Raw genomic sequence first — 22,218 nt, 5'->3', positions numbered from 1 at the left:
CTATTTCAAATTAATTAATCCGTTTTCTATGTTTATACTTCTCTCCTTGCTAATCCCATGAGATTATAAATTACTTGAAGACAGGAAGAGGGTTTTACTCATCTGAATAGCTTCCCTGTGACTTGATGGGAAGCAGTCGTCCCATAAATGTTTGCTGACATTTAAAATCAAATGAGTTTAAGAATATGCTGAGTGGCAGAAAGGCCAAAGCTGAAGTTATATAGCTTGAAGTCTTGGTGGACCAGAACAGCACAGTTTTTGTGACTAATAGGAGTGAGTGATGGACACACAGAACCAGGGAAGATTCCAGAACTATGTAGTCTAGAGCACCTGAGTGACTCAGTTGGCTAAGCATCTGCCTTCAGCGCAGGTCATGATCCCAGGGTCCTCGTCAGTGGGGAGTCTGCTTCTCCCTCTGCCCCTCACCCTACTCACACTTGCTCAATCTGTCACTCTGAAAAAATTAATTTAAAAATCTAAAAAAAAAATCTCCAAGCCTATAGGCTATGAGGCAGGCAGATGAAATTTCACTAATACTCAAGATTATTATTATTACTTTTTAAGTAGGCTCCATTCCCAATGTGGGTCTTGAACACACAATCCCAAGATCAAGACTGGCGTGCTGTACCCTTTGAGCCAGCCAAGCGCTCCAGGATTTGGTTGTTGTCGTTGTTGTTAGAGTAATCTAAACTTTGGTGTCCTTGCCTGGGAAAACAAAAACATGATCGCAAATGTATTTTATGGTGGGAAGGGATATAATTTTTTCCCAACTGACTCCCTCTTTCTTTTTTTTTTAAGACTTTTATTTATTTGTCAGAGACAGAGGGAAAGAGAGTGAGCGAGCACAGGCAGGCAGAGAGGCAGGCAGAGGCAGAGGGAGAAGCAGGTTCCCTGCCAAGCAAGGAGCCCGATGTGGGACTCGATCCCAGGACCCTGGGATCATGACCTGAGCCAAAGGCAGCTGCTTAACCAACTGAGCCACCCAGGCGTCCTTGACTTCCTCTTTCTAACCAGTGGTGAAGTCTACGGCCATACCACCCTGAACGCGCCCGATCTCGTCTAATCAGCAGTGAAGCCCCCCAAAAGGAAAGCCAAACAATGAAGTCCTCGGTATCGGACCTGAATTTTAAGCATTGACTTCTACTCTTTAACTCTTCCAGTCCCTTTGACTGGACTTCACGCTTTTGTAAGAACAAAACAGATTGGGGTGCCTGGGTAGCTCAATGGGTTAAGCCTCTGCCTTCGGCTCAGGTCATGATCTCAGAGTCCTGGGATTGAGCCCCACATCAGGCTCTCTGCTCAGCAGGGAGCCTGCTTCCTCCTCTCTCTCTGCCCGCCTCTCTGCCTACTTGTGATCTCTCTCTCTCTCTGTCAATAAATAAATAGAATCTTTAAAAAAATAATAATAATAAGAGAACTGTAAAGTTTTTCCGGCGAGATAAACACAACACCAGGCAAAGTGGGTGCAAGCCAAGATTTATTGAAAACACTCTCCGGGGAGGTTTCAGGGCTCAGGAGAAGGGGAGCCAGGAAAGTTGCACCGGGAGGAGGTGGGCACCCTCGGGCAAGGTTCCCCGACTCTGGAAAGCAGAGTGGCAGAAGTCGTGCCCAAGGCAGGGAGAAAGGGGCTTTTAAGGGGCCTCGAGGGGAGTTCAGAGGTCTTTTGGCAAGTTTCCCTTATTTGGATATTTCGCAGGCTTGTCGGGGTCCCATTGGTCCACTGGAGCCTGGGGCGGGAGGGTTTTCAGATTCCTGCTTGGGTCTTTGTTCTCCTGTCTGTGCTCAGGTTTTGTGGCAGGGACTTTCGCCATCTTAAGTAGCCCTTTCTTTCTGCCAGCCCAACAAGAACAAAATAGATTGATTTTTTTTTTAAAGATTTTATTTATTTATTTGACAAACAGAGATCACAAGTAGGCAGAGAGGCAGGCAGAGAGAGAGAGGAGGAAGCAGGCTCTCTGTGGAGCAGACAACCCGATGCAGAGCTCGATCCCAGGACCCTGGGATCACGACCCGAGCCGAAGGCAGAGGCCTTAACCCACTGAGCCACCCAGGCGCCCCCAAAATAGATTGATTTTATAGTGTCACTTTTCCGCCTTCATTTCTAAACTTTCTGGAAGAGGACTTAATGAGCCGTATAATGAATGCAGATGGCCACAGGAAGTGGGAGTTAACTGGTATACCAAGACCATAAATGGCCTTAGATGGTTATTTTCAAATCCCGGTTCTGCTACTTGTCTGTGAAATGGGGATAATGCCTACAGTATTACCCTCTTATCTGTGCGGGATATGTTCCAAAATCCCCCCTGGATGCCTGAAACCATGAATAGTACCAAATCCTATATATACTATGTTTCTTTTATACGTATATACCTATGGTACTGTTTAATTTATAAATTAGGCACAGGGGCGCCTGGGTGGCTCAGTGGGTTAAAGCCTCTGCCTTCGGCTCAGATCATGGTCCCAGGGTCCTGGGATGGAGCCCCGCATCAGGCTTTCTGGTTGGTGGGGAGCCTGCTTCCCCTTTCTCTCTGCCTGCCTCTCTGCCTACTTATGATCTCTGTCTGTCAAGTAAATAAAATCTTTTAAAAAATAAATTAATTAATTAAGCACAGTAAGAAATTAAGAATAATTAATAAAATAATTTTAAAATTATGAGCATGTGGTTTTTCTCTCCCTCCTTCAAAATCTTATCGTACTATACCCACCCTTTGCCTTGTGATGTGAGATGATACAGTGCCTCTGTGATGAGACAGAGCGTGGGGAGACGACACAGGCATTGTGCACGGTGTTATCACACAGCTGCCTTCTGACAATATGACAGAAGGAGGATCATCTGCTTCTGGACCTTGGGTACTGAAACCACGGGAAGTGAAACCACAGAGAAGGGGAGAAACTACTTAACTTGCAAAAACACTATGTGAAAAATAAACCAGGTGTAAAATTGCTGAGCAAAAGGAGTGTAGCGTATTTTGAATAGCTCACATGCAGGTGGTGGGGAATTAAAAAGTCAGAAAGGGTATGCAGGGGAGGGACACCTGGGTGGCTCCGTCTGTTGAGCTTCTGACTCTTGATTCCGGCTGAGGTCATGATCTCAAGGTGGTGGGATCAAGCTCTGTGTTGGGCTCTGCACTGGGCTGGGTGTAGAGCGTGCATGCTCACTCTCTCAAAAAAGAAAAAAAGGGGGGGGTTTTGCAGAGGGAAGGTAGACCTCCTCTCCATCCTTTTCTGCCAAATCTCCTCAAAGTCAACTCTTGATACTTTTATTTTTTAAAGATTTATTTATTTATTTCACACACAGAGAGAGATTACAAGTAGGCGGGGTGGGGGGTGGGGACCTGGCTTCCCGCCGAGCCGGGAGCCCGATGGGGCTTGATCCCAGGACCCTGAGATCATGACCTGAGCCAAAGGCAGAGGCTTAACCCGCTGAGCCATCGAAGCACCCCCAAGTCTTGATACTCTTATATGCATTTATGATACATTCCCTTCCTCCCTTGACTTAGCTGTGAGAACTTCACTGAACATGTAATTCAAATGCAAAAATCCCTTACCTATTAAATGAAATGGCTCTGAGCATTTAATGAAACAATTACTACTTTGTAATTAAAATGCTACACACACAAAAAGAGGTATTATCTTGGGAAGGAGAAGGAGGCCTAGACAAACATGTCGTACTTTTAAAATCTTTTTTTTTTTTAAGATTTTATTTATTTATTTGACAGACAGAGATCACAAATAGGCAGAGAGGCAGGCAAAGAGAGAGAGAGAGGAGGAAGGAGGCTCCTTGCTAAGCAGAGATGCCAACTCGGGGCTCGATCCCAGGACCCTGGGATCATGACCTGAGCCGAAAGCAGAGGCTTTAACCCACTGAGCCACCCAGGCGCCCCAACATGTGGTACTTCTAACTTCATTGAGAACAAAGGGTCTCTTGACCCTTAGAAATCAGCTTTGGGCGTGACTGCTTTCTTCCATTAGGAGTGTTCCCTTTCCTCATCTTGGCATCAGCAAAAGATGAAGGCCGAGATCCACACTGCTTGACGCCCGGCCTTGGTCTGTCCCCCAGGTGATCACCTACTCCAGCCGTCATGTCTACAGTAACCTGACGGAGGAGCAGAAGGGCCGAGTGGCCTTTGCTTCCAATTTCCTGGCAGGAGACGCCTCCCTGCAGATTGAGCCTCTGAAGCCCAGTGATGAGGGCCGGTACAGCTGCAAGGTGAAGAATTCAGGGCGCTACGTGTGGAGTCATGTCGTCTTGAAAGTCTTAGGTAAGCTAGAGTGCCAAGGTAAACCCCTCCATCTCAATAATGCGGTCTCTGTGAGGAACAGCCAAATGCCCCAGAGTCCAGTTTCCTGGGAAGAAGTACGTTCTATATTTTAGACATAATAAAAGAAGAAAGAATAATCACAATTTTCCATGGGAGCCCACTTACAAAGTTTAAATATCCTCTCGTGTTTAAATGGCATTCTCATATTTACCTTACATCTCTCCGATCCGAATCAACTCCATTTCTGGTTTCTGGCAGCAGAAGCTACTAAGCTCTATTTAATTGCATCCAAGTGAATGGGTTTCTGTCCCTGTTTCAGTATTAATAAAATCACACTCAACTTTGAAAAGTGTCTTGAGAGGGGATGAGGGAGTTTCTGGGGCAGCCTCTGAAAATTACGGTGGCACCAGCCTCTGAAAATTACAGTGGGATTGGGTGTATGTGTGTAGGGGGTGGAGGAGGGTGCATTTTGGGGGTGCTGTAAAGCATGGTTACATACCAAAAGACCCACTCCGCAGTGGACCTTAAGAGACAGCTAGAGAAACAGCTCAATGGGACACGGTTCTTCCACTGAATCGGGTGTTTGGCGATCTTTGAAGCTTTTTTCTTTTTCCAGTGAGACCATCAAAGCCCAAATGCGAGTTGGAAGGAGAGCTGACAGAAGGAAGTGACGTGACTCTGCAGTGTGAGTCAGCCTCTGGCACAAAGCCCATCGTGTATTACTGGCAGCGACTCCGGGAGAAGGAGGGAGAGGATGAGCGTCTCCCCCCCAAGTCCAGGATTGGTAAGTCATCTCTCCACCAGTCTGCTGAGACAACAGAATGGTATACTCTAGCCGTGAACTCGGAGTCTTGTTTGGTCAGCAACTCACCATGTGACCTTGAACGCTCTGCTGAACCTCTGAGCTTCTATGTTGCATCCGTCAACCTGGACAGAAAACAAACAAACAAACAAAAACAAAAACAAAAACAAACAAAAAACCCCACCCATCTTTTCTTTCCTCAAATGGCAAGTAAAAGTGTATCAGGTATCCATGATAGCTAATTAGGATGCTTACTGTCCCTCCCACATTCCCAGTCTTTTGTTAAGTCTGGAGGATGTGCAGTTTCAAAGAATGTTCACCTTCCTTTCCACATTCCAAAAAAATCGATCATCTCATCCTTCCACACTGTATTAGAGAATCTTAGGTCAATGACGCAGTAAGGTGAGCAGTAGACAGAGACCCTGTGACTAAGAGGATTACAGTCATCCTTCTGCTTGTGTGTAGACTACAGTAACCCTGGACGAGTTCTGCTGCACAATCTCACCATGTCATCCTCTGGACTCTACCAGTGCACGGCGGGCAACGAGGCTGGGAAGGAAAGCTGTGTGGTGCGAGTCACTGTACGGTGTAAGTATCCAACGGGCTCTCTCCTGCTTTCCCATTGGTTCCGTGTAAAACACTTAATCACAAGGAAGAGGAAAGTCAAGGTCAAGACCTTTATTTCCAGAAGGACATGGCTAGCGCTAAAATAAATCTAGTAGTTGCACTGAGGTATCTAATTCTCTGTTTAGGAACATGGGCAAATTTGTCAGCTCCCTGAAGAAATTCATTATGTCCAGGAGGGGACTAAATGGAGATTTTCTTTATAAATGTAAATTTCCCTAATAAAAGGGTAACTTGTACTCTGTTTCCAGAACTTCTCCTCTGTGTCTGCTGTTTCTTAGAGATAATCAGCTTAAGCGGGGCACCTGGCTGGCTTAGCCAGTAGTGGACAGACTCTTGATCACGACTCTTGATCTCAGAGTCGTGAGTTCAAGCCCCAGTTTGGGTATGGAGCCTACCTCAAAAAAAAAAAAAAAAAAAAAAAAAAAAACCAGCTTAAAATAGTCCTAATGTCAAAGAGGCCTATTCTGGGGTGGCGTGATCTGCTACCTTTTGATATTGAGGGGGTTGGTCATACAGCAAGGGTAAGAAGATAGAAAGATCTGGAAATACTCACCCTGTCTGGGGCTTATGTTTCTGTTTAAGTAAATGCTATTCCCAATGTGGGGCTCAAACTCATAACCTCAAAATCAAGAGTCCTTGAGATTAAGAGTCGCATGCTTCACCCACTAAACCAGATAGGCGTCCCAGACCTTATGCTTTTTAAATTCATATCTTTTTTTTTAAAAGATTTTATTTATTTACTTGACAGAGAGAGACACAGGGAGAGAGGGAACACAAGCAGTGGGAGAGGGAAAAGCAGGCTTCCTACTGAGCAGGGAGCCTAATGCAGGGCTCGATCCCAGGATTCTGGGATCATGACCTGAGCTGAAGGTAGATACTTAAAGACTGAGACACCCAGGTCCCCGAGTGCGTGTATTTCTTGGCTTATGTTTCGTTTTACCTCTGCTTTTGTTTCTGAGAAAACAGATGTACAGAGCATCGGCATGATAGCAGGAGCAGTGACGGGCATGGTGGCTGGAGCTCTGCTGATTTTCCTCTTGGTGTGGCTGCTGATCCGAAGGAAAGACAAAGAGAGATACGAGGAAGAAGAGAGACCTAATGAAATTCGGTAAACCTCCCTTCAACATCCCTTCTACTAGACTTCCTTTCCAGAGCTAGCTCTATAGTGAACAGCCAACATAAATGTCCCATTTCCTCATATTTTTTAAAGCTTTTTTATTTATTTGAGAGGGACGCAGCAGTGGGGGTGGGAGTGACAGGGTAGAGGCAGAGGGATAGGCAGACGCCCTGCTCAGCCGGGCGCCCAATTTGGGGCTTAATCCCAGGCCCCTGATATCATGACCTGAGCTGAAGCAGACCCTTAACCTTAACCAACTGAGCCAGCCAGGCGCCCCTCCCATTTCCTCTTAACTATGAATCTGTTAAAATGATTATTCTGATTAGGTAAGGAGTTCCAGCCTAAGGACAGAAGGTCTGGTTTATCTTGCCTTTACTGTGAAACTCTCTATTCTCAGCTGAGAATTAAAAGATCAACTTTATGTTACTTCTGATTCACTTCCATTTATACATTGCTTATGATAAAGAATGGGCATAATCTCTGGGCCACTGAAAGGGTTTATGTAGGGATGCCTGGGTGGGCACAGTCAGTTATCTTGATCTCAGGGTTGTGAGTTCAAGTCCCGCGTTGGGCTCCACACAGGGTCTGAAGCTGACTTAAAAAAATAAAAAATAAAAAAATAAAAGGGTTGGGCAACTCCCTGGGGTCCTCTCCCTCCTTGGGAGCTTCCTACTATCACTTTGCAGTCCTCAGTAAACCTTGCTTTGCTGCCCACCAAAAAATAAACAAACTAATAAATAAATAAGGGGTTTTGTAGACAAACCCCAACTCAGTTTCAGCGGTAAGTGCCTACTCTCCCAGAGTAACAGAGTTGACTTCAGGGCTAAGAAAACATCCATTTGTGTAAGTCAGCCATGAAGTCTCGGGGACAGGGGACGTCCCCATTCCTCTAAATGGCTGCCTTCCAGTGGCATCATGTGAAGTTTACAGCTTGAGGAATTTATTGGGAAACCTCAGAAGGAAGCAACCATAATGGAAGCTATCGCGGTCTTGTCAGGATTAAAATTGACCTCTGCTGTTTTCTTCTCTTCAGGGAAGATGCGGAAGCCCCCAAAGCCCGCCTCGTGAAACCTAGTTCCTCTTCCTCAGGCTCTCAGAGCTCGCGCTCGGGTTCCTCCTCCACGCGCTCCACAGCAAATAGTGCCTCACGCAGCCAGAGGACACTGTCCACCGAAGCAGCGCCCCAGCCGGGGCTGGCCACCCACACATACAGCCTAGTGGGGCCAGAGGGGAGGGGTTCTGAACCAAAGAAAGTCCACCATGCTACCCTGACCAAAGCAGAACCGCACCCAGCATGATCCCCAGCCAGAGCAGAGCCTTCTGAACCGTCTGAGTTAAGAGTGGACTTCACTCCCACGCTTTCCTCGGAGTCAGGATCTTAGGATGCTTCTAGTCGTTGAAGCTCAGTCACCAGCCACACAACCGTTCCCTCCAACCAGATGAAAGGCCATTTCAGTAGCAGTGAGCATTGCATGAAATCCACTCAAATGAGCACTTTCTTTATAGGACACCGGACAGGAAAAAGGATGTAAACTGATCCTCTCCAAAAAGGCATCTCGTGGTGCCTGGAGACCAGAGTGGGGAAGAGCGGGGGTCCAAATTTGTGTTATCTGTTGACCAGGACCTGGGGTTGAAAAGGTTGGGGAAAGGGGAACTGAACACACTTAAAACTTCTCCCCTGAGATGTTTTGTATCAATACTTCGGCTCACCATTGTCAAGAAGAAATGAGATGTTGTTCATAAATTTTCTATGCATTTCTGCAAACCTACTGGATTATTGTGATTATTCAGAGTCAAGTGGAACCCACAGCCTTATATTTCGCCTAGCTGCACCATGTACGGGGCACATTGCTTCTGAGAAATTTTAAAAAGGAAATACATTTCTTCTGACCTAACTTCATTTACCATAAGGCTTGGATATTAATTTCACAAGGAGTTGAACTAGTGGGAGGTGAAGAATGATTTGAGTTTCTCCCCCTCTATCCACTACTAACCTCCCACTTCTATTGAACTATAAAGGAACTGAGAAGGAATTCAAAATGTGTGATAGGGGACTGTGAAAAACTTTCTGTCTTAATGATGTTCAGAGGGTTACTGACAGATATCAGAAATATACATGCTGGAACAATTGTGGACTGTCCTTCAAATCAGACGTCTCTGAGGACCTTCCTGCTGGATCTCTGGAGCAAAAAAAACATTCACTGTGTGTCATTTGATGATGTTCTTAGAAGTCATTTAGAAAAAGATCTTTCAGAGTTGCTAAAAGGTCATCTGACATATCATTACATTCTTTTCTGAGAACTTAGGAAATCAGCATTTTAAGACTGATTAAACTAGAAAGGGAGCTTAGATCAGTTTTCTCTTAATATGTTGAGGAATGGTATAAGGCAGTTTACTATTACATCAAACTTGGAGCTTCCTCCATTTCTTTCATTTTAGGAGAAGGATGCGAACCTGGGACTTTTGATAATTCTAGGCCTTAAATTATCAAAAAGATCAGGGATCGTCAACGTTTCCTAATGGCATTATAAGTATGTCATAGTCATTCCCTCCTGAGAGACAGAGAAATTCAGTAATTTCCCAGCATCTGAGGAAGTCCAGGTCTGGAAGGAAAGGAAATTGTATTTAGGGAAGGGATGGTGAAGATAACTCCTGGGTGGCAGGACAGGGCTGGATTAGTGACTGCTAACATTCAAATTGTCACCAACTTGGAAACAATGAACAAAAGTGATTCACCAGGATTACCATCAAAGAGTTGATTCATGGAAGAAAGGTGTGTGAGAAATAAAAAAGAAAAGCAGCAGCTTCCAATACAAGAACTTGCCTTTTTAATAATGGTGACTATTCTGTGAGTCAAATTCATCCTATGGCAAGAACGTAGATCTGAAATAGCCCTGCAAGGGCCTTAGGGCAAATGTCCACAGATCACCATTGGTAGTGCAAGTATTTATGATTAAAAGGGCAGCAAGTTACAGAAAAGAGAAAGCCATGCTGAATCTGGAGACAAAACCTTTTTTTTTTTTTAAAGTGGAATCAGATGCTTGAACGGAAAAGGGAGATCTGGGATTTGGCCCCACTTCTCTGGTTTTTCATTTCTCCATTTAATTCTCACTAAACAGTCCTCATATAGTGCAAATGTATTTCCCTCTAAGGTTCTTTAAGAAATGGGGGCTTATGCTTGGGTGAAAATTGTAAACTGAGGTTTGTCTTCCTCTTAAAAAAAAAAAAAAGCTGGGAAATAAGAGACATTGAGGAAATGATGTAAGGAATGTCTGCTATTAATTTAAGAAGGCTGGCGTATTTGGAATGCTTCTTATACTAACACTGCCTCATTGTAAGATAGAAACCCCTTCCATACTCTTTTTTATTTTTCTAGTAGTGTGGTAACCTATCACCTCTGCTATGTAACTCTGAGAATTCTCATTTCTAGAGTACCTGAGCCAAACAAGTACACTATGGAGGCTGGGGCTGTACCATCACAAGCAATTTGCTCTTATCATTATTTACTACTTTTGAACCCAAGGTTTCTTGTATATGCCTTTGAAAGCAGGAATCAGTCCCCTTTGCATGATATGGAGATTTAGGTTATTTAAACATGTTAGTTATTAAAAGGCTAGAATACCAGTTGAATATCCAGATTTTGGACATCTATTCACACTGGAAATCTACAGAAAAATTCACAAAGCAGATAACTACCTAAAATCTGAGAAATTCTAAGGTATTGAAAATTCTGACTGATAAGGTGCTGAAGTTTTAGCAATGACAGTGCACTTCTCTTAGAGTCAGGTTTTGGGGTTCAGATACGGCAAGCTCTGGGCTTAAGATAAAGTTTTGAGACACTACTGGCTTCAAACCATATTCTATTAACTTTAAGTCAAATAAATTTGATCCTTTAATATGAAACAAACAAAAAAAGGTAAGTTAGCTAAAAAGTAGAAGGAAGAAATGTTTGTGGGAAGAAGATACTGATGGAATGATGTGAATATTTGGAGAATAACTGTTTCAATAAAATATATAAACCAAACTTAAATTTGGAAAATAATGAAGTCGATGCCCTTGTTGTTAACACTGTATAAAAAGAGCTTCAGAGTTGCTGTTGCAAAAAGACATAGAATTTTGCTTCATTTCTGGTGTTAAGCTGTTTATATTTTATCTTCTAAGTTGCCTTGTAATTGAGACTGTATTTGATCACAAAAACCAAATATTTATTACAGATGTATCTATCAGCAATTAAAAAATAAATAAGGTGATACCGTAGGGGAAGCTCAAGGTCATATAACGTGCCCTGAAAATTTGTTCATTAGCTTGCTGCCAAAAGAACAACAGAACTCAGTCTGAATATGATCTACTACTTATTTATTTTGGTGACAAATATACCAAGTACTATTTCTCACAAAGCAAGGTGCTCAGCAGGATCTTACGACAGAGATCCTGCTCTTAAGGACTTTATCAAAATATTTACGAAGCAAATATTTTACACCAAGGTGAAGTGCTAACAGAAGTACACATTAAAGGGTTCAAACAATCTCAAAAGTAAACACTGAGAGATTCAAATAAATCTGGGGGGAAAAAAACTTCACACGATTAAATGAGGTAATACATGTAAAGCACTTACAACAGTGCTTGGTATGTGACAGGGACTCAGATATGTTCATCCTGACCCTTCCCTCAGTCAGAAACCCTAGGCTTCGGACTTTTTTTTTTCTTTTTGCTTCAGACTTCTTTACTGCAGCCCCTATGCACCCCCAAACTTTAATTTTCCATCCTGAATGTGTCTGAAACCTTGTGTATTTGAAGAGGTGGAGACAGGACACTTATCTTATTGAGCTTTAAATGCATAAAGTCTGAATCATTCTATTTAATAAGAGCATAGTCCATGTTCTACAATGTATGTTGAGTGAATGGACACAGGTTACCTACTCTCCTTTCTTTATTCACTCCCAGCCACTGAATTTGGGCCCTTGTTTTACTTTCCAGTGGTTCAATAATTAAAATGTTGTAGGTAGTCCCAACGTTAAAAGGGGCAAAATGCAGGGTACAGTTTAGAGACTGTACTTGGTAGGCTGAGTAGGAAAAGGAAGATTGTAGATACCAAAGAAAATTGAAAGGAGCCTCCCACAGCACACATCTTCTTGAGTTGTGTAGTTACATGTGTTTCTAGAAAGGAAATTATACTATAATGTAACAAAAAACTGACCAAGGATTCTGAATCAAAAGCACTAGCTTCCGTTCTAGCTCAGCCAGCTGTAAATTCTACAAATAACATCTCTGAACTTCATTTTTCTCTTAATACCGGGACATATAATACAGATCTCAGAAAAATATTTTGATGATTGCGTGATACAACAAATGAAAGCACTCTGTACGTTGTAAAAGCATCATATAAAATTAATTTCTTGGGACATGAGTAGAAATTTTAAATTTATATCTCCACGTGTTCAAGCCAACATTGCCACTGCTCCCACCCCCCTACCCCGCCCCTGAAAAGGCAAATGTGAAAAGAAAATTCTTCTTTCTTAGGTTTAATCTGTCTCTAGGCCTCACTGGCTTTGACAAGGACAAGGTGTCCTCACAAATTTTGGAGGCACTGTCTGGAAGGCCTTTCTTATTCCAGCCACACCACTGTTAGATAGTTTCAAAATAATCTTTTTCATTTATCTGCCCATTTATTTATTAAACAAGTCAGCAGCAGCCCTGCCTGTTTCCAAGAACACCCTGGGAAACATTTCAAGGAACTGTAAAAGGCTGTTTGAATGACAAGGCCCATACACCTGCCACCAAGCACCACAATTTAAAAGTACTATTGTTTTGCTTGCGGACTCGATTACTAATGTTCTCAAGATGCCCCTGAACGATCTGTCGTTTAGGTTTTTTTTTAAGTCAAGGAAGGAAAAATACATCATGTTTCTAAAAATACGAGAGGTTCTAGAAGGTCTAAATCAAGGACACGGGGTTACCGGAACCGTTTCCTAATGCCCGATTCTCCTACACGGGGAAAACTCGGGTTTTCTTTTCTTTAACAAACAACTGAGAAGCACGGGATTTGGGTGAGGGGAGAGAGACAGTCGAGAAGCCGAACCTGTTTTTGGCGGGAGGTGGGGAGTGGCGGACTTGTTTGGACTCGGGGAAGCAGGTTTGGCCCTTTATTTCGCTGGGGGTTCCGGCACAGGATCCGGCCCAGGCGGTTCTGAGAGGCCGTACCCCCTCCAACTTCTGCCTTGAGGGCTGCCGGCCTCTTCAGCAACATCGTGCCTGAGAATTCTGGGGGTCGGCCCGGCTAACATTTCCTACCCCGCTTGGGCGCGGTTCCCTCCAGCACCGCATCTGCGTACCCCCCACCCCTCCGCCAACAAGTCACCCTGGCAGTGCCCAGGGGTCGGTACCTTGGGCTCTGACCTAGCCCAAAGCCACACTGGACAGAAGCGTCGGAACAAGGAATCCGGGAGGGCCTAGAGGACCCCATACAACGCCGAAGTGGGGGTTGGGGGAAACAGAATGAGGACTTGGGGGGGGGGATGGGCAAAACAACCTTCGCGGCCATTTTGTCCTCGCTCTACTTCCGTCTTCCCTCCCGGGCTGCCGGCTCCGGACCCCCCCCTTCAGTCCCCGCGCTCGTCCTCTCCCGGTTCCGCGTCGATCCAGATCTCGGCCAATGCTGCTGTCATTGGCTGGTTCCAAATTTGCCCACCCCTCTTCCTCCTCCTCCTTCCGTCCCCTCCTACCCGCGCTGACTGAGAGCGCTTGCGCAGAAGCGGACGTTCCTTTGCCCCCCCGCCACTCCCCGCCTGGGGTGACTGAGGACTCCCGCGCGCGGGCTCTCTCGGCTCCACCCTCCCTTTCCCCGGGGCCGTTCGGAGAGCGGGGGCGAGAATGAAAGTTCCAGAACGCTGCGGTGAGTGCGTCATCGAGAGGTGGGGAGGGATGGGGGCGGGAGTGGGCGAGGCCCGAGGAGTAGAGCCGGCTTAGTCATTGGGCCTCGTAGAGGTGGCGGCGCGCCCATTGGCTGAAGAAGTCATGATGGGCAGGTGATAGGGGTGGACCCCTTCTGGAAGGTTCTGAGGCAGGGTATAAGAGACAGGGTGGCGGGCGGAAACCGTTCTCATTGAACGCGGGGCCAGATCTTTGGATTGCTGTCTTCTTCTCAACCCGAGCCAGGCCTACACGCAAGGTAAGGACCCTGTTCTGTGACCTCGTGGTGATTCCCTAGAAATGGGCGCCCCGTGCCCGTATTAAGAATTTGCGGCGCTTTGGCGGTTTCTGAGCGTTCACGTTGGCCGGGGGCCCTGAGTCCCCTGCCCAGATGCGGCTCTGTTCTCCCCGAGAGGCGGTGGACCCTGGGTTGCGGCCGATCGGGAAACCCGGGGTGGGGGCTACAGGCCGTGAGGGCCGCCGCGGGGTCAGGGCGGCACCCGCAAGGAGGGCTGGGCAAGGGCCGCATCCGCGGTCGGCGGGGGGGTGGTCGGAAGTCCGGCGCCCTGGAGCGGGCCTTCCCTAGATTCTCAGCAGGAAGCGGCCGCTGGCGCGCACCCAACGCGGAGCGGGGGGGGGCACTAGAGCACGGAATCGTATTGTGTTGTTTCTTGGAGCGCGGCGGGTGGGGGTGGGGGAAAAGGTCGAGCTCTGGGCTCGAGACCACGTGCTCGGTACTGTCCGCAGACCCTCGGGGCAGGTGCTTTCTTCAGTCTGGGCTGAGCCCAGCTGCGGTTGGCACGGCAACCACGACTGCAGTATTTCTTGGTCTGGCCGTTACCGCGTGGTTTTCACACAAGGGCAGTGTTTCTGGGGGAGGTGCCGAGTGAGACGGAGGCCGAAGTATCTCGTATCTGATGGCCTGCGTTCCACGATAAAGGTTCTAAGCGTCTGATCGCTTTATCAAACCGGGCTTTTATTTTTTTTCCCTAACCTTCCTCAGCAACCATGTCTAAGGGACCTGCAGTTGGCATTGATCTTGGCACCACCTACTCCTGCGTGGGTGTCTTCCAGCACGGGAAAGTGGAAATAATTGCCAATGATCAGGGAAACCGGACCACCCCAAGTTATGTCGCCTTCACGGACACCGAACGATTGATCGGTGATGCTGCCAAGAACCAAGTTGCGATGAACCCCACCAACACAGTTTTTGGTAAGTCGTTAATTAAGGCACTAGGGCGTGAGTTCAAGTGGTTTAGACTGCGTGTAATTTGAGTCCAAAGTTTCTGGAACATAAGGCAGCCAGGGAAGTTTTTATAACATGTTGAAAAAAATACAGGTAATTCTAAAGTGGGAAGTCTGAATAACTCAGAACATAAATCCATTTATTATTCTGGAGTTTGGTTGCTAGGCCTCTTGGTGTTTGAGTAGTGAGTAGTGGTAGATTACCTTTCTTGCTGGATAGATGGCAGTGTTAAAACATTTGCATTTGATGACCTTTAACAGATGCCAAACGCCTGATTGGACGGAGATTTGATGATGCTGTTGTCCAGTCTGATATGAAGCATTGGCCTTTCATGGTGGTGAATGATGCTGGCAGGCCCAAGGTCCAAGTAGAATACAAGGGAGAGACAAAAAGCTTTTATCCAGAGGAGGTGTCTTCTATGGTTTTGACAAAAATGAAGGAAATCGCAGAGGCTTATCTTGGGAAGGTGAGTAGTGTGCAACCCTAAATGGAGGTAGCTGGAGGTTGGAACATTATGCACCAGATTTCCTATAAATGGAATTCATGGGGTTTTGACTGAGGTGTTTTCGTCTTTTTTTTTAATGGTCAATGTCAAGTGCATGCAGAGGCAGACAATGTAATTACGGGACTGACATGGCGGCAAACAATTTTTTTTTTCTAGACTGTTACCAATGCAGTTGTCACAGTACCTGCATACTTCAATGATTCTCAGCGTCAGGCTACCAAAGATGCTGGAACTATTGCTGGTCTCAATGTACTTAGAATCATCAATGAACCAACTGCTGCTGCTATTGCTTATGGCTTAGACAAAAAAGTATGTACCAATTGTAAAACGTAGGATTCATTTTACCGTAGGTTGGAGCCATTGGAAATTTTGGACGAGGAGTACTTACTTTGTATTTTAATTGCAGGTTGGAGCTGAAAGGAATGTGCTGATCTTTGACTTAGGAGGTGGCACTTTTGATGTGTCAATCCTTACTATTGAAGATGGGATCTTTGAGGTTAAGTCCACAGCTGGAGACACCCACTTAGGTGGAGAAGACTTTGACAACCGAATGGTCAACCATTTTATTGCAGAGTTCAAGCGCAAACATAAGAAAGATATCAGTGAAAACAAGAGGGCAGTTCGTCGTCTCCGTACTGCTTGTGAACGTGCTAAGCGTACACTTTCTTCCAGTACCCAGGCCAGTATTGAGATTGATTCTCTGTATGAAGGAATCGACTTCTATACCTCTATCACTCGTGCCCGGTTTGAAGAATTAAATGCTGACCTGTTCCGTGGCACCCTGGACCCTGTAGAGAAAGCTCTTCGGGATGCCAAGTTAGACAAGTCTCAGATCCATGATATTGTTCTGGTGGGTGGTTCTACCCGTATCCCCAAGATTCAGAAACTTCTCCAAGATTTCTTCAATGGAAAAGAACTGAATAAGAGCATCAACCCTGATGAAGCTGTTGCTTACGGTGCAGGTAATAATTCTTTACTGTAAACAGTTGTAACATATGGCCTGTCAGGCCCCATGCTAACTCGCTGTGATGATTGATTTTTTTAAACATTCGTAGTTTCCACCAAAAGCTTAGCTGATGATGGCACAACTTCCTTGGATGTCTGAGCGACTGAAATTTGTTCGATAATGAGGTGGTTGGGATTTCTTTTCTTAACTAATATTTTTTATTTTAGCTGTCCAGGCAGCCATCCTTTCTGGAGACAAATCTGAAAATGTTCAAGATTTGCTGCTGTTGGATGTCACTCCACTTTCTCTTGGTATTGAAACTGCTGGAGGAGTCATGACTGTTCTTATCAAGCGTAATACTACCATTCCTACCAAACAGACACAGACCTTCACTACCTACTCCGACAACCAGCCTGGTGTGCTTATTCAGGTATGTTCTGTATTGTATTGGTACTTTTTCATGAAACTTAGGGAAGACGGCCCGCTATGATGATTTGACTTAAACCATTCGTAGTTTCCACCAGAAGTCTTGTGTTGGCCAATTCCTTCCTTGGATGTCTGAGCGCAGCCTTTCCTATTTGACCTTACACCAAGTTAGGAGCTTGGGGCAGTAATCTTTGCAGCTTCTTAGTAATTTTTATTTGCTACCAAGGTGTATGAAGGTGAGCGTGCCATGACCAAGGACAACAATCTACTTGGAAAGTTTGAACTCACAGGCATACCTCCTGCTCCTCGTGGTGTCCCTCAGATTGAGGTCACTTTCGATATTGATGCTAATGGTATCCTCAATGTCTCTGCCGTGGATAAGAGCACAGGAAAAGAGAACAAGATTACCATCACTAATGATAAGGGTAAGTTAAGAGCACAACTTTAGAGTTAGATAAGGATCATTTTTCAAATACTTAAACTGCCCAAGGATACTTGGGCCAAGGAATCCCTTTCTGGAATTGGCTGCTTCAGTGGGTTACAGTCATTGCAGGGTAACTCAGTTCAGTTTCAACAAAAAGACCGGTTAATTTTCACAGGCCGCTTGAGCAAGGAAGATATTGAGCGCATGGTCCAGGAAGCTGAGAAGTACAAAGCTGAAGATGAGAAACAGCGGGACAAGGTGTCTTCCAAGAATTCACTGGAGTCTTATGCATTCAACATGAAAGCAACTGTTGAAGATGAAAAACTTCAGGGCAAGATAAATGATGAAGACAAACAGAAGATTCTTGACAAGTGCAATGAAATCATCAACTGGCTTGATAAGAACCAGGTTTGTAATTTAAATTGAGAGTGAATGGGGGTGGGGGTGGTTATAGGGTTTCAGCAAAAGATGAGATGGGTTTTATACACCGGTCACAATGATGAATGGTCCAAACATTCGCGGTTTCCACCAGAAATCCAGATGTTGGCAACTAGCTTCCTTCCTTGGATGTCTGAGTGACCCAGGATTTCGTGGGTGGGGGAAGAATTGAATGATAAGCTTTTGTCTAGTCTTCACAACTGATTGATTGCACCAGACATTGTGAAGTTTCTTTTATTTGAGGAACCTGCAGTAAAAAGTTTATTTTCTTTTCAGACTGCAGAGAAGGAAGAATTTGAACACCAGCAGAAAGAGTTGGAGAAAGTCTGCAACCCCATCATCACCAAGCTGTACCAGAGTGCAGGGGGCATGCCAGGAGGAATGCCTGGAGGCTTCCCTGGTGGTGGAGCTCCTCCCTCTGGTGGTGCCTCCTCTGGGCCCACCATTGAAGAGGTTGACTAAACCAATCTGAGAATAAATAGGTTGAGCATTGTTCCACATACAATATTCAAAGGACCCAAATTTGTAGCAAATTCCATGGCAGTTATAATGTTGAGCTGCTATAGCAAAAAAACTGGGCATTCTTGATACTTGAATATGGAATATGTGCACAGGGAAAGGAAATAAACATTGCACTTTATAAGCACTGTATTGTTAAGTGGAAAATGCAATGTCTTAAATAAAACTGTATTTAAAATTGGCACCATACAATTGTCTGACTCCATGTTTATACAAGGGCAGCAGGCAGCATTAGATTTGGGGGGCTGGATACTCTTCTGGCCTAGTGGTGAATCACCCAAAAACAGTATTTGGATGGTCACATAGAACAGTTCAAACAAGTAACTCAGAGAGTCCGTATAAAAAGTGGATTGGGTTCATGATAAGCTAGATTTCATGATCACTATAGATACTAAGCAGTAAAATAGGAGTGAACCGCATAGAGGCTTTCCAGTGCTTGGGGAGCTGTTGGGGTGGAGGAGAAACCGACTGGAAAAAAGGAATCACAAGTGTTAATGCCTTGCTGAACAGACTATCCTTTTGTGAGTGAAATTCGAGGGTAGGCAACTGAATACTGGAATAACCAGACAGAAGCATGGAAGCAGTTTATTGAGCATGTGGAACTGACCCAAGTACAGGGCAGCATATTCTAAAGCATCCATGTTCTCAGTTCTCAGCAGGGGGTAGGGGTGCATTCTGTTTTTTTCTCAACTTAAGGGCTGGTTGGTATAGAGAACTGGCTGTGAGAAGGAAAGGCCAGAAATGGCTAAATCTCAAAGACTTGAAAGCTAAGCTGATTTGAGTACAGTTCTGTTTGATAAATACTGGATTGCCTTTAGGTAAGTGGTTTCAGAGCAAATCTCTACATGCTTTTTTTTTGTTACGGTGGGTGTATTAGTTAAACAGGTTGAATTTGGCTTTGACAGTAAATGTTTGGTGTTGTACTACGTACCAAAAGTACTTGGCCTTGGAGTTTGACTCCCATAAAAGTCGTGTGTGTGTCATTTGGTGGCTGATGGGCCTCAGTCCTCAAGCCTAGAGCAAGGAAACCAGGGAGAGGTGATAAATACATGGACAAAGTTGACAAGGGTTGGTTGTGCCACGTTTGCCATCTGGTGGCAGAAATGAATCCTATCCTGTGCTAAGATTTTAACTGCAAAAATCCCCAAACCTTGATCCCTACTCAACTTTCCTGTCTTAGGAACTGTTGGTTCCTGGGTGACCTGGTATTACACGTGTTTGGATTTTGTATGATGATTTTGCAGTAACTGCAACATTGAAGAGCATTATGCAAGGTCTGTAAGAAATAGCTAAAGCTTCATTCATACAGAGGTCATTATCTAAGTGGTTGGTAATAACATAATGGTTGATAATACACTCCTGTGATTTAGGAGTGTATCCACGTAATGCTTAATCTCCAGAAATTTATGGTACCATACATGATTTATGTTTGCTTTCCTTTATCTTTTCAAGGGTCACAAGTTTTTTAAAAAAGCAATACATGATTCTTGGGAAAAGCCCAGGCCTCTTGTATATAACTTGCATGTTTTCCCCCCACCTTTTTAGTTTATCTGCCCTGGGTTTTACTTATTTTTGTTAATATGTCCTTTATGAACTGAAGCAAACCATTTGAGAGTACTCTGCTCAAAAGAAATGTAATTTTTTTGTTGTTCCTTTGAAATCATGGGGTCTTGGTAAAATTGTGGGGGTCAAATGTGATTAGTGAAAAACACAAGACAAAGCCCAACCAAAGTTGTTAAGTTCTTGTTACTGTTAAAAAAGAACTTCAGTTAAAGTTCTGTCCATGAGTTCCATTAGTGAAACAAATTGGGTTTTGATAAATGGTGGTTTCCTGTATACAAATGGAAGAATTTTGGCATGTATACTAGGAAATACTGAGGCTTTGGGAAGAAGGTGGAAATTAGCTATTTGCTAGATTTCTTAAATAACTAATCTGAACAAGGTTATGTTTGCAGTTGACACAGGTTCAGAGTTGAGTTGATCTCAGATGCTGCAGGGGAGGGATCCAGATTCAAATTCTAGCAGGCTTTACTCCAGAACCTGTATTTTTGCTCCATTATATCTGAATTAAACACTAGCTCAGCACAGCATCTGGGATTCACACATACTGGAATATCTTTTCAAAAAAGATTTTGAGAGGGGCGCCTGAGTGGCTCAGTGGGTTAAAGCACCTGCCTTCGGCTCAGGTCATGGTCCCAGGGTCCTGGGATTGAGGCCCACATCGGGCTCTCTGCTCAGCAGGGAGTCGGCTTCCTCCTCTCTCTCTGCCTGCCTCTCTGCCTGCTTGTGATATGTCTGTCAAATTAAAAAAAAAAAGTAAAAAAAGATTTTGAGAGCACAAGCATGGGGAGCAGCAGAGGGGGAGGGAGGAGCAGGCTCCTGCTGAGGAGGGGCTCAATCCCAGGACCCTGGTCTCATGACCTGAGCCAAAGGCAGATACTTAACTAAGTGACCCTGGTGTCCTTGGAAGGAATATTTTCTTAAAGGGAGTTTTGTATCTTGCTCCTCAACACATGCAATCATGTACTTAGTAAACTTCATGTCTGTACTCATCTGGTAGTTCTTTGTGTTCATGGCCAGTGATTTATTTTTGCCTTTTGCAAGTAGCAGTCTATGCAACCATGGGCATTGAAGGAGCTCAGTGACTCAAGCCAACTTAATTTTGTGTTTAATGAGGTTCCTGCTGTGAGATAAACCTGGTTTATGGGGGTAGATTAAGAAGCTGGTAAAAATGTGTTTTGGCCTATATATGTAGAGTAACAGGGGAGGCTGACCCACACAAGACCAACTGGTAACCATGAAATGCTTTTACAAAGTATAAAATGGCATGCTTGGTGCGAAGACTCTAGCTAGAAGTACCAGAAGTTGTTAGAGCACCCTTAGAAGATGCAGAGAAGTGGTCCTAGAGGATGGCAGTATTTAGAGTTAATAGATGGCTTCCACTTCTCTTGATTCTTTTATTTTTTAAAAGATTTTGTTTATTTGACAGATCCTAAGTAGGCAGAGGGAAGAGGGGAGAGAGTGAGGAAGAAGGCCCCCCTGCTGAGCAGAGACCCCCCCACCCCCCAATGCTTGATCCCAGGACCCTGAGATCATGACCTGAGCCAAAGGCAGAGGCTTAACCCACTGAGCCACCCAGGTGCCCCTCTTGATTCTTTTAACGACCTTCCTCAGGAAGGAAGGTTGGATGGTCAAATGGTCCCAGCTATGCACGTGTAAATATATGTGGGGTGGCAAAGGCAGTTTTTAATTATGGCGAATTTTTAAGGAGGTTGTGGTTATAAGCAGAAATGTGGTGCTTGATTGCTGGCTCATAATTTTGCACAGGGCTCCACTGGATTGGGCAGAGGGAGCAAAAAAAGCGAAGTACCTCCGTGTGCAGCTTTTTAAGAGTTTCAGGTACTGTATTTAGCAATACCTTGAGTTTAATCCACAGTAATTGTTGCACTTGTTAAACTAGTAAGGGAGTAGTTTTTATCTGCAAAGCCACAGCAATACTTTACTCCCAACAATATTACTATATATTTACTTAAATTGTAATACAAAGAAATGGAATGATAGTACCTGCAAACAATCCTTTGCTCAAACAGTATTTATGGAGTACCTGTAGTTTTCCAGGTATCCTATACTTTCATAGGAAAAACAGCCTTTTGAATTCTGGTAAGGTAGAAGAGAGTGATTGGTGGAACATAAATAGGGAAAAGTTGAGAATTTTCATTTTCGGGGTCTGCGTTTGGATGTAAGGACCTCTTTTTCCACTAGATGGCAGTAGCTATTTAGAAAACAACTCCAAACGCAGCTGAGAAAAGCTCCTGAAACTTGATCCCTAAAGTCTGTGCTTTCGTTTGTTTCACAAATTGCCTAACCTGGAAGCAAGTGCGGAGGAAGGAAGTCCACACTGAAGACTCTCATTCATGTTCCAGGTAAAGCATTCCCAGTAGGCGGTAGAGCAAGTGCTCTGGTTGGGGTTATGGCTTTGGGTAGGGATCTCAGGGTA

The 22,218-nt window shown here is 44.6% G+C and overlaps 2 protein-coding genes, 1 long non-coding RNA gene and 1 other non-coding gene across 4 annotated transcripts in view; 3 read left to right on the top strand and 1 right to left on the bottom strand.

The window, feature by feature from the left end:
- CLMP (CXADR like membrane protein) overlaps positions 1–10,838 on the top strand; it is a 100,526-nt gene extending 89,688 nt beyond the window's left edge. Inside the window, exons 4-8 of the mRNA XM_059183483.1 lie at positions 4,061–4,262; positions 4,879–5,046; positions 5,530–5,652; positions 6,658–6,799; positions 7,842–10,838. Coding sequence (XP_059039466.1) covers positions 4,061–4,262; positions 4,879–5,046; positions 5,530–5,652; positions 6,658–6,799; positions 7,842–8,106 — 900 coding nt within the window. The 3' untranslated portion in view covers positions 8,107–10,838. The remainder of the gene's footprint in view (positions 1–4,060; positions 4,263–4,878; positions 5,047–5,529; positions 5,653–6,657; positions 6,800–7,841) is intronic.
- Positions 4,236–4,896, bottom strand: LOC131837723 (uncharacterized). The gene is made up of 3 exons (XR_009356318.1): positions 4,762–4,896; positions 4,474–4,572; positions 4,236–4,364 (listed from the first exon to the last, which is right to left on the bottom strand). It is a non-coding gene; the product is annotated as an uncharacterized LOC131837723 (long non-coding RNA).
- Positions 10,839–13,831: 2,993 nt separating the features above from the next.
- Positions 13,832–18,402, top strand: HSPA8 (heat shock protein family A (Hsp70) member 8). Its single transcript, XM_059183482.1, has 9 exons — positions 13,832–13,976; positions 14,721–14,930; positions 15,224–15,429; positions 15,625–15,777; positions 15,875–16,430; positions 16,642–16,844; positions 17,067–17,265; positions 17,440–17,672; positions 17,979–18,402. Exons 2-9 carry the CDS (start codon positions 14,726–14,728, stop codon positions 18,162–18,164), a joined length of 1,941 nt encoding a protein of 646 aa, XP_059039465.1. The 5' UTR covers positions 13,832–13,976; positions 14,721–14,725; the 3' UTR covers positions 18,165–18,402.
- Positions 16,489–16,577, top strand: LOC131822843 (small nucleolar RNA SNORD14). Its single transcript, XR_009350330.1, has one exon. It is a non-coding gene; the product is annotated as a small nucleolar RNA SNORD14 (small nucleolar RNA).
- Positions 18,403–22,218: the final 3,816 nt, after the last annotated feature.

This window comes from Mustela lutreola, chromosome 1 (assembly GCF_030435805.1).
Source record: "Mustela lutreola isolate mMusLut2 chromosome 1, mMusLut2.pri, whole genome shotgun sequence".
NCBI lineage: Eukaryota > Metazoa > Chordata > Mammalia > Carnivora > Mustelidae > Mustela > Mustela lutreola.
Note: the sequence above shows the minus strand (reverse complement) of the source record. Positions and strands in the feature narration are given on the sequence as shown.

Bases quoted from the DNA above. Each gene is read 5' to 3' on its own strand.
- HSPA8 (XM_059183482.1), top strand. From the start codon at position 14,726: ATGTCTAAGGGACCTGCAGTTGGCATTGATCTTGGCACCACCTACTCC. The intron at 15,778-15,874 runs GTATGTACCAAT...TTTTAATTGCAG, and splicing joins CTTATGGCTTAGACAAAAAA to GTTGGAGCTGAAAGGAATGT. The intron at 16,431-16,641 runs GTAATAATTCTT...TTTTTATTTTAG, and splicing joins AGCTGTTGCTTACGGTGCAG to CTGTCCAGGCAGCCATCCTT.